The sequence below is a fragment of the Artemia franciscana genome, chromosome 9 (assembly GCF_032884065.1).
Source record: "Artemia franciscana chromosome 9, ASM3288406v1, whole genome shotgun sequence".
In the NCBI taxonomy this organism is placed as follows: domain Eukaryota; kingdom Metazoa; phylum Arthropoda; class Branchiopoda; order Anostraca; family Artemiidae; genus Artemia; species Artemia franciscana.
This window is the reverse complement of record NC_088871.1, coordinates 49,447,959-49,460,520: the sequence shown is the minus strand read 5'-3', so window position 1 is coordinate 49,460,520 and position 12,562 is coordinate 49,447,959. Positions and strand designations below refer to the sequence as shown.

At 35.5% G+C, this 12,562-nt stretch overlaps 1 protein-coding gene across 1 annotated transcript in view; it reads left to right on the top strand.

The window, feature by feature from the left end:
• LOC136031510 (glycosyltransferase 25 family member-like) overlaps nucleotides 1-12,562 on the top strand; it is a 50,303-nt gene that overhangs the window by 20,410 nt on the left and 17,331 nt on the right. Inside the window, exons 4-5 of the mRNA XM_065711176.1 lie at nucleotides 25-144; nucleotides 5,514-5,715. Of these exons, the coding sequence (XP_065567248.1) occupies nucleotides 25-144; nucleotides 5,514-5,715 (322 nt within the window). The remainder of the gene's footprint in view (nucleotides 1-24; nucleotides 145-5,513; nucleotides 5,716-12,562) is intronic.

The window sequence follows — 12,562 nt, the reverse complement described above, 5'->3', positions numbered from 1 at the left end:
TTACCCTTGTGTTTCTATTTTAAGATGTTCCTATTTATGTTCTGAATGAAAATATTTATGGATTTGTGCCTGTTCCTTTGGATGATGGACAATCATTGGAGGACGAATTGATGCAATTAGAAGCACTCAAGCTTGAGGTCACAGGTGATAACATCTCTTTTAATTTACGTAGAGTATCTTTTTTTTCTCATTTTAGCTATATCCTGTATTGTCATTATTAATAGCCTATATATTATTCTGATTTAAAGTACCAAGGACAGGAAAAATTGGAATCTTTAAATTGGTTAACCGAAAACTTACGCAACCATGTACATCTTAAAAAATTAGAAAAATCTGGGAATCAATTTTTAATGCAAAAGATGGTCGATACAGGTATGCAGTTTTAACACTTAGCGGGTGCCAAGTTTAAAAATAAAGAAAATTTGTGAACAATCTGCAGAAAATTAGCGAAAAAGATGTATCATTATGTAGTTTTAGAAAGTGTAACTTTCCCGGTTGGTGTAGGAAAAGACAGACATTGCTATTAATTGGAAGTAAACTGGGTAAAAAAAAAGAGAGAAAAAAAAAGGTAACAGAACGATTAAACTATGCATGGATATAGCCCTACTGTACTGTTTCCAAACAAGAATTGAAAAGAAATGTATATATTTTTAAACAGTTAAAAATATAAGCTATGTATTAAAATGTTTATTATTAAAATTCTTCAAGATTAAACGCTTCAACATATTAATTTATTGACTTGCCTACAGGAGAATATCTTTAGAAAGACCAACAAGGCTATCCTATTTAGCTGTGTTTATCCCTTTACTTGATTATTCACATAAAAAGAATCTTTTTTTCTTCTTATTCAGAAAAATCACTTTTCTTACTTAATTTTGCCGTATTCTTAATAAACTCTATTTGTTCAATAGCAAACGACGTTCTATGATTGTCGAAATACTTTGCAAAATCTTGGGCGGTACAATCGTTCGGTTCGCTTTGTGCGTAAACTCTAAAAGTTTTGGATTGTTTTTCTTCAAGTTTCAGTTTGGCAGTAAAGGAGATAATTTGAATAATGAGAAAATTGTTAATAGTTGTATAAGAACCAAAATGAAAATCGTTGACAATCCCGGTTTTCTTTAATGAATGGACCTAAGATGGAGCCAGGGGGCCCAAACTGTTTCCATTTTGAGATCCTTGGTACTTTAAGAACTTAATTCTGCTAAAACGACCTATCATACTGGAAAATTGTTTTAATAAATCCTCCCAATAGTTTCTCTCTTCCTTGTTATTCATTCCACTTCCCTCGTTTACCCCCTGTTTGTGTTTTTATAAACTTTTTATTTTCCTACGAGTTCTAAAAGCTTTATCTGTTTAGAATCTTCTTCATCTTTTATGACTTTAAATATACACATGTACAGTATATATATATTCTTTTTTACCTGATTGATCAATTGACGCTCTTACTCAATCTTCAAGAATGATTTGTTCACTTGGTGTTATTATGTGTAAACGTAATCTTTCGCAAATTTTGTTTTAAACCATTTCACATTATGATGTTAAATTATTTTTCCCCTTTTCTTTCTTTATTGGCTTTTTTTCTTAAATGCGAATTTGTGCCCTCTTCTTCGACTAACATATCACTCAGTCCCTAGCCGCCTGAAGTCAGCGTAGCTGTGCACTTTCCTTCTTCACTCACATGTATTTGATGCTTCACTCTCTACCCCCCCCCCCCCTCCTATACCTTTCCCTTTACCACCTCAAACTATCTTGAAGTCCTCCTTATCATCTCTTCCCATCCACAATTCTAGAAAACTGGATTATATAGAATCTAGAGAATGGGTAAACAAGAATTGCTGCTGAAATGTATAATAAATACGCTGTTGTGTTCCTTCAAAAGCAGCTTTTAACATCGGAACATTACGGGTTGCTTCATATTTGTGCTGAAAAGAACTTTTTATCCATGAAACGACGTATTGTTACTCTGGGGATAGGCCCTCTGGAGGAACAATTTTTGTCGGAAGTCGGGCTGCAATAAAAATCCCTTTTACATCAAGAGGAATCGCATTTAATGCTGATTTTAAATATATAAGTTTTATCAAGTTTAGTCTTACCCATCAAAAGTTACGAGCCTGAGAAAATTTGCCTAGTTTTAGATAATACGGGAAACACCCCTTAAAAGTGATGGGATCTCACTAAAAATCACCCCATCAGATTAAGCGTATCAGGGAACCCTACATTAGAAGTTTCAAGCTCTTATCTACAAAAATGTGGAATTTTGTATTTTTTTTGCCACAAGACAGATCACGGATGCGTGTTTATTTGTTTGTTTTTTTCCCATGGGGTGATCGATATCGACCCAGTGGTCCTATAATGACGTGAGAGGCCTCATTCTGACGGAAATTTAAAGTTCTAGTGTCCCTTTTAAGTGACCAAAAAACTGGAGGGCACCTAGGTCCCCTCCCATGCTCATTTTTTTTCAAAGTCACCGGATCAAAATTCTGAGATAGCCATTTTATTCAGCATAGTAGAAAAACCTAATAACTATGTCTTTGAGGACGACATACTGCCCCACAGTCCCCGTGAGAGGGGCTGCAAGTTACAAACTTTGACCAGTGTTTACATATAGTAATGGTTATTGGGAAGTGTACAGACGTTTTCAGGGGGATTTTTTTTGGCTGGGGGAAAGGGATGGGGAGAGGGGGTTACGTGGGGGAACTTTTCATGGAGGAATTTTTCATGGGGGAAGAGAATTTCCATGAAGGGGGTGCAGAATTTTCTAGTATTTTTAAAAAAATGAAAAAATAAATATGAAAATGTTTTTCAACTGAAAGTAAGGAGCAGCATTAAAACATAAATTGAATAGAAACTATTACGCATATAAGGGGTTCACCTTCTCCTAATACATCGCTCTTTACGCTAAAGTATTTTTAGTGATTTCAACTATTTATTCTACGGCCTTTGTGATTGAGGGATCATTCTTAAGGAATTGGGACTAAATTTAAGCTTTAGTGTAAAGAGCGAGGTATTGACGAGGGGGCGAACCCCCTCATATACGTAATAAAAACATACGAATATAGAAGTACGTTTCGTAAGTTAATTCGTAAGTTATGTATACTTTTACTAATGAAAACGTTCGTATAAAATTAAAAGTTCTAGTTGCCTTATTAAGTAACCAAAAATTGGAGGGTAACTAGGCCTCCTCCCCCGCTCCTTTTTCTCAAAATTGTCCGATCAAAACTATGAGAAAGCCATTTAGCCAAAAAAAGATATGCAAATTTTGTTTTAATTATTTATGTCCGGAGAGCCAAAATCAAAACATGCATTAAATAAAAAATGTTCAGAAATTAAATAAGAAAAAAAGAAATATTTTTAATTGAAAGTAAGGAACGACATTAAAACTTAAAACGAACAGAAATTACTCCGTATATGAAAGTGGCTGTTCCCTCCTCAACCCCCCGCTCTTCACGTTAAAGTTTTTTACTGTTTTAAAAAGTAGAGTTGAGAGAAAGAGTCAAACTTTAGCGCAAAGATCGGGGCTTACCACGACATCAAGGATTTTGAATGCCCCTCTTCCTCCCAGGTCCGTAGAAGGACCTTTCTCCAGCAGGATAAAAAATAACTGCAAAAATAAGGAAATTTCCACGTAGAAAGCTTACTTTTTCAGGAACCATATCTTTTTCTTCGGAACAATCCTCTCACTATGCCATCCCCCGCCCTCCTCACGTTTCCTTTATCTGTGGACATTTGTGATCCTGTCTATTGCCTTAATTGTTTTGTGTATAAATTATTATCATGGGGTGAATTTTAATATTGTTTTTCTGCGTGGGGAACACCAAATGTATTTTGCGCTCTCATCACTCTTCTCATGTCTCCTCTGTGTTTTCTAATTTCTGTGTTCTGATTGCTTAGGATTTCTGATCTCACCCTTGTTATAACTTTTTTTTTCGTACTCCAGCGTTGAGCATGTCTCCTCTGTTTTTTTCTACTTTCTGTTTTTTCTTTTTTTTCCTTCATTAGTATTTTAAACTGTACTCTAGTGTATATTATCTGTTTGTTGGTTTGGGTTTGGCTTCTGTAATTTGGTTTTGGTGTTTTGGTGTTTTATGTGAGACCGCGACAAGTTAAACTTCTCGGACCAAGTAACAGTTTATTGCTTGTAAAAGAAGATTTTTTATTATGAAGAAAAAAAAAATAAAAAAGGGGGCGTATCAGTGCTATCCATACAAAAAAGCCATTTTGCTTGTTGTTCAAGCTAGGGAACCGTAAGTTACCTGAATAGGGTTTTCAGCTGTAGCCATTCCAATGGTGTATTTTTTGTTTCGATCTGACACCTTTTTTTAAAGGAGTGTCAGGCTATTTTTTGAAACTCCCTTAAATTTGTTTTCAAACTAATTTTTACTATTAAGACTAATTTAGATAATAGTTTCCATTCCTGAGTCAGCTAGAAATCGCATTTTTTTTCTCACTTGCCAATTTTTTGACGCGTTTTTCAATTTCTGGTTACTATGGGCTGTGGTTCGTCCTTTACTAGGTCGCAGCTACCGCTGCCACCATTATAAAATGGTCGATTGAAAATTACCTATTTGGGGGTGGAGATACAGCCTACGCAGCTTAGCATAAGGTGTGTGTTGTTGCTGTTACGGTTTATACTAGTAGTAGTATTACTAGATCTTATTTCTCCGCTACAAGATATTATTGAGTGACTTTGGTGACTGACTCTTAAAATTTGAGGTGCCAATACTTTCTTCTGGTGCTGCCTTTTGAACCATAAAAGAAAAAAAAGTGTCACAGTCTGCAGTTCTTATTATAAAATTCAGTAATATCTCTGTTGTGTGACTTATCTTTTTTTTCGTACAGATTTTACCCTCGTTGAACTAGGTAAATTTGTCACAATTCTTGGTAACATATTTTGACAGAACTAGTGCTAGATATAAAAAATTAAATGGCTGTCGTAGTCATTTTTTTTAACTTTTGCTGACTCTGACTCTTACTTTTAAAAAGTAATACTTTCAAGCCCAACTCTGTATCTTTCATCGGGAAGAAACTCTACCCCTATAGCAGTAAACTACATCTTACTCTTGACTCCAAACCCTGGTATTTATATGCTACTTATTTATCCCACTCTTCCTCAAAAGTAATGAAATTCTGAATGATATCAAAGAAGAACTAGTCATTTTTCTTTTTCACTTTAGTTGAAAGGCCGTAGCATCTGCAGTCCCTAATAAAGACTTAAAAACTATTCTAGAAAATTTTTAGCCTAAGTTAAACATCCTGCTTTTTTGGTCGTTAAATTTTTCTATCCTGTATTCATTTTAGATTTTAGTCTAACTTGAAAATAAAATTTCTATAAAATAGCATTAAACATACGATCTGTATGAAAATAAGGACTTAGAAACCTGAGCTAGGAACTTGCGAGTCTGGCTCCAAAGCCCTGGTATTTGTATTCTACTCATTCATCCGCTCCTCCTCAAAAGTAGCAAAGTTCCTAGTGGCGTTAAATAAGAATTAGTAAACTTTCTTTTTCACTTTAGTTGAGTGGCCAGAACCTTTGGAGCCACTAGAAAGCCTTAAAAACTACACCGAAGTCCAAAATAAAACATCTGACAAACTTGGTTTCTTTGATGAAATCTTTTTGATCAACTTGGACAGACGACCGGATAGGCTTAAAAGGATGGAGTATAATATGAACCAGCTTGGCCTCAATTTTACGAGAGTCAGTGCTGTTGATGGAAAGTAAGGAGTCTATTTTTTTTTCTTTGTTTTTGTTGCAGGGCATCCCATTTATATTGACAATGCTAAATATTTAGAAAATGCAGTGGTAGATACAAAATATTTTCTTATTGATGTTTATTACTCTTGTGGAAAATTTTAATGGCATGAACTTTAGGGGGCACTGGCACTTTCGTTATGGGAGCACTGGGGGCAACTTTGAAAGTAAGAATGACAACCCCTATAGATCGGATTATCCATAGAAAATAAAGGTTTCACTGAAGTAAACATATTTCTTACACAGTTCAACTGAAGGATAGAAATCAAATTCCCTCCCTGCATATTGATCTGCTTATTGGTCAAATGCATGATCTGCATATTGCTCAAATACGCCTCTAAAGCATTGACACTCCAAAAAGCGGATGAAGATTTGCTCGATGTTTTTCAGAGAAATTGCCTACGGATTGTTTTGGATCCCCGGCTTACTGACCGTAATTCAAACAGTAGGCTGTACGAAAAGTGTGGTTCAATCCCGCTTTCTTGGGCTATATTGAGAGAAAGGTTGAGATGGCTAGGGCACGTTCTATGTATGAAGGATGACAAATTGCCAAAGATTTTCCTTTTCGGCCAACCGTCTAGGGTTAAACGGAATGCAGGTCGTCCGTGGTTGGACTGGGAGGATGTCATAAAAAAATACTTAAAGGAAATGGGAGGGTGTAAAGAGAAAGGCTCTGAGTAGATTGGAATCGAAAAGGACCGTGTGTAGCTGTGTTGGCTTCAGGCGGCTTGGTGCTGAGGTGAGTTTTTGCTAATAGTATGTTGATATGGAGGCCCCGACCCTTAGTATCAAATGATCTCTTTTAAGAGAAGGTATCAGATATTTACTATCAGTGGTCTCCTATGTGCTAATCACTGGGGTATTCCCTCTAAAGCGGTCCATCCACCTCTATATATAGCAACATAATTTGGTGTTATTACCATGTCTGTACATAGAGGGGGAGGAGGAGAGGTAAGTGGAATTTATACTAAATCGCAGTTAGCATACAAGAAAGACAAACGATAATGAAAAAGCAAATTTCTGGCGTTTTTGCGTCTTCTCATGGAATTTACATTTTGATACACTTAACCAAGTACTAAACATTGTTATACACTTACTAATGTTTTAGCTGTACATTATAACTCAATAATAACTCAATATAACATTATAACTCAATAACTCAAGTCATTACTCTTAAGCAACGGGATATTTTGTAACTAAGCTATTAAATATTCTTAGGTGCAATTAATCTTCCCAATAGAACTTTAAAATCTTTCAGTTCTACCAGCCATCTTTCAGGGCTCACCGTATATTGTATAGTCCTGATTTTAAATGCGTCTATTTTAAGGTTATTTAAGTTGTTTCTGTAGCTCTTCAATGTGTGATTATAATTCTTTATCGTGATTCTTTATCTTCTTTTCGTGATTGTTTATCTTCGTGATTATAATTCTTTAATAGAGACGACAGGGAAAAAAAAAATCATTGCAATACGTTATATGTGTGCTGGTAATAACTTCACATATTTGATTGTTCAGAAATATATTATATTTTTAAATCGGATTTCTACTTTCATTTTTGTTATCTTTACTCACTTTACAACCTGATAAGGATACGACTGAAATCGCCAGGTAAAGTAAATACAAATAATTCTATTATATACCCAGCTAGTCTGGTGCTGAATCGTTTTTAGACTAAATATTGGATTATAAAATTTTTATACGCTTGGCGTAATCTATTTACAACCATAAAAAAAACTAAAGCGAGAGATAAAACTGAAGACTGGGATGATTGAAATGTCGAAGAGAAAAATATATATTAAAATGATTTAAACTAATTAAACAACTATATCTTAAAACATTATAAAAATTCATCAATTGTATAAAATTAGTCACAGTTGTCCAGGTGATGTATGATGCAATAAATTCTGAATGTTAGGGTGCAGCAGGAATTCCTTAGCGGAAACCAGGACATGGTAAACAACAGATAAATAACATTATTCATAAAAAATCTTGTGCATACTTGTGAACACTTGTGCTTACAGATCATAGCTTCGACTGTCTATCAGACGATATTCTTTGGAGAGACGGGTGGGTTGGACATAAAAAGTATATTCATAGGCCAGGGGCTACATTTTTTAAACCATGATTCCTTTGTAGCAATCTTGGCGGGTATCTCTGCTCTACGCCCTTTTGGACGTATGACTGTAAATACAGTACTACCAAACTTATTACTTTTTCCATGATGTATATATAGAGATACTTGCTGTGTTTAGTAGTTACCTTCTCTGTTTCAGGTTTCATGTATGGACTATTCTTACTTGTGTCTATGCCACATCTAAGGGGGTTTAGTGTTTTGATTAATGTGGAAAGTAGTATAAGCTACTCGTTTTAACGCAATGCTTGTGGCAATTGTTATTAAGCTCAGAGTACAATCAAGTATTTTCAAGTATTTAAGCAACCCTTCTCTCTCTCTCTCTCTCTCTCTCTCTCTCTCTCTCTCTCTCTCTATATATATATATATATATATATATATATATATATATATATATATTATATATATATATATATATATATATATATATATATATATATATATATATATATATATATATATATATATATATATATATATATATAAATAAGTTGTCTGTCCGTTACGCCAGATTATATCTTCTATATATATATAAACGAAAACAAACTAAAATGTTAAAACTGGGAATTGCATAAATATTTCGAAATATTTTAACAATAGATTAAAGTAATTCGGAAACCTTAAAACAGATACTTAAAATTTGAGGTTTATTATAAATTGTTGAGCTTTAGCAAGCTTGGCATAAGAGGAATTTTTAGTATAGATCTTAAAATGACAGAAGAAACAGCCGAGGAAGCTGCTCAAATAGTAGATTCAAAGAGAAATTTTAGTATAAATCCTACAATGGCAGAAGAAACAGCCAAGGAATCTGCTCAAAGGGTTTATGCCAAAAGGCTTGCGGCTAAAGAACGCAAAACCGCGCAGTTAGATGAAAATCCACTTGGACAGCGAGAGTCAAAACGTATCAAAACTGTAAATGATAGCGATGATGATTGGGTTTGGGATTTTGACTTGGATAAGGTTATCAATGCCTACCAGATTTTAGTAAAAAAACAAAGGTTCGGCGATATGTATTTACGTCTGAAAAATAAAGAATAAAAAGAAAACTGAAAAAAGAACGCAAAACCGCGCAGTTAGATGAAAATCCACATGGACAGCGAGAGTCAAAACGTATCAAAACTGAAAATGATAGCGATGATGATTTGATTTGGGATTTTGACTTGGATAAGGTCATCAATGCCTACCAGATTTTAGTAAAAAAACAAAGGTTCGGCGATATGTATTTACGTCTGAAAAATAAAGAATAAAATGAAAACTGAAAAAAGAACGCAAAACCGCGCAGTTAGATGAAAATCCACCTGGACAGCGAGAGTCAAAACGTATCAAAACTGAAAATGATAGCGATGATGATTTGATTTGGGATTTTGACTTGGATAAGGTCATCAGTGCCTACCAGATTTTAGTAAAAAAACAAAGGTTCGGCGATATGTATTTACGTCTGAAAAATAAAGAATAAAAAGAAAACTGAAAAAAGAAAAATGGTAAAAAAACTAAAAAGAAAAAACTAAAAAAAAAAAACTAAAAAAAAAAAACTTAAAAATAAAAAAAAACAACTAAAAAATAAAAAAAATTAAAAAAAGAAAAAACCTAAAAAGAAAAAATGTAAAAAAATACAAAAAATAAAAAAGGTAAAAAACTAAAAAGAAAATAAAACTAAAAAAAGCTAAAAAGAAAAAAAAAACTAAAAAAGCTAAAAAACTAAAAAAAAGAAAAAACTAAAAAAAAATTGGGAATTGCACAAGTATTTCGATATATTTTGACAATAGATTAAAGTAATTCGAAAACCTTAAAACAGATACCCAAAATTTGAGGTTTATTATAAAATTGTTGGAGCTTTAGCATGCTTGGCACGTAAAGATTTTTTCAAGTGTCAATGTTAGAACCGGGACACTGGGACACAAATGACGACCGGGACACAGGGAATATAAATAACGACCGGGACACTCAAAGAGAAATTACAGACCGGGACACAAATGACGACCGGGACAGAGGGAATATAAATGACGACCGGGAAACTCAAAGAGAGATTACAGACTGGGATACCGGGACACAAATGACGACCAGGACACAGGGACACAACTACAACGGGGACGCCGGGGGCACAGGGGGATATATAAATGACGACAGGGACACAGGGAATGTTCGATTAGCAATCACCATCAACAAAGCTCAAGGGCAATCGTTAGAAAAATGCAGTATAGATCTGAATACGGATTGTTTTCCCATGGACAATTATTATGTTGCATGTTCAAGAGTTTGTCTGTGGGTCTGTGTGTCGAGTGACGTCATGTTTGTGTGTCGACTGACATCATGTTTGTCGACTGACGAAATTACAGACCGGGACATCGGGACACAAATGACGACCGGGACACCGGGACATAGGGAATATAAATGACGACCGGGACACAAATGACGACCGGGACACAGGGAATATAAATGACGACCAGGACACTCAAAGAGAAATTACAGACCGAGACATCGGAACACAAATGACGACCGGGACAAAAATGACGACTGGGACACCGGGACACAGGGAATAAAAATGACGACCGCGACACTCAAAGAGAAATTACAGACTGGGACACCGGGACACAAATGACGACCGGGACACAGGGAAACAACTACAACAGGGACGCCGGGGGAACAGGGGGATATATAAATGACGACGGGGACACAGGGAATGTTCGATTAGCAATCACCATCAACAAAGCTCAAGGGCAATCATTAGAATAATGAGGTATAGATGTGAATACAGATTGTTTTTCCCGTGGACAATTATATGTTGCATGTTCAAGAGTCGGTAAACCTGACAATCTATTTATATGCACAGACAATGGAACAGCCAAGAATGCTGTATATTCGCATGTTTTACATAGTTAAAAATATGCATATATCTATATATATTCTCAGGTGCGACACAGGGACACAACTACAATGGCGCGTAACTAATATGGCGCGTAACGACTTACGCGTGCGGGGGGGCTTGGGGGGCGCGAAGCGCCCCACCAACTAGGTGTTGTAATTTCTCTTTGACAGCTAGTATATATGTAATTTCTCTACCAACAGCTAGTATATATCTATACCAGGTGTTGGGGTGGCGCTTCGCGCCACCCCAACACCTAGTTGGTGGGGCGCTTCACGCCCCCCCAAGCCCCCCCGCGCGCGTAAGTCGTTACGCGCCATATTAGTTACGCGCCATTGTAGTTGTGTCCCTGTGTCCCACCTGTGAATATAGATAGATTTATATATGTGTTTCAAACTACGTAAAAATTGCGAATATACAACATTCTTGGCTTTCCCATTGTCTGTCCATATACAAAGCCGTATGTACTAATAATGACGTCATATGCAAACGCTCTTTTTACAAACAAACAAACATGCATACACACAACTCGTTTTTATATAGATAGATAGATAGATAGATACAATACAAATTAACTACGTAAAACTTGTGAATATACAACAGTCTTCGCTGTCCCATTGTCTGTGTTGCAATCTTTTAAATTGAAAAAGCAGATCCGTTGGAATCATGGGAATGCGAGGAATTAGTTGTAGCACGTGTGGTGGAAACCCTGAAGGATCTATGGAATTTAAAAATTCAGATGGATAATTAACCGCTTCATTTGGTTCCGAAATACAAATTAACTGCGTAAAACTTGCGAATATACAACATTCTTCGCTGTCCAATTCTCGCTGCATATAAATAGATTGTCAGGTTTACCGACCCTCGAACATGCAACGTACAATTGTCCATGGGAAAAACAATCAGTATTAAGATCAATACCACATTTTTTTAATGATTGACCTTGAGCTTTGTTAATGGTGATTGCAAATGCTAATCGAATTGGGAATTGCAATCTTTTAAATTGAAAAGGCAGATCCGTTGGAATCATGGGAATGCGAGGAATAAGATCAGCCTCACCCTCAAAAGGCCCTGTCAGGATTGTGGCCTCTATTAGGTTTTCCATTGTTTTTTTTACGGCAAGTCGAGTGCCATTGCAAAGCTTTGGTGGGTTTATATTTTTTAAAAGTATTATTGGTACGCCTATTTTTAGTTGTAGCACGTGTGGTGGAGACCCTGAAAGATCTATGGAATTTAAAAATTCAGATGGATAATTAACCGCTTCATTTGGTTCCAAAACTGTGTCGACTGACTTGTAAAGGACTGCCTGGTCTTGAATCTTGGTCAAAACAATATTGTTGATTTCGTGGACGTCTATATTTTTGGGTGCGAGAATCGCTCTTTCACTTAGCCATTTATTATTTTTATAATTTTTTAGAATATTCGGAAATACTTTTTCAATCAATTCATTTTTGGACGTCACTAAATTACAGAAATCAGCAGGAAGTTGTATACGTCCTGAAATTGAGTCTACTGGGAGCTTTCAGTTTCCCATTGCCAGCAATTGATCTGAAAATGTTTGACCAGAGTCATCGTTTTGCAATCGGACACGCATATTTGTAGTTAATTTTAATGTTTTTACGTGTGCCCATAGACTCTTTGAGCATCTTCATCAGTCATTGTAAACTTAAACATTAATAGATTTCTACGCGAACATATGTCTTATATAACTTGAATGACGTCACCTTCAAAGCAAAAATGACGGCAACTAATTTCATGACGTCAGCCGAAACATGACGTCACCTGATCCACAGATCCACAGACAGACAGACAACTTATTT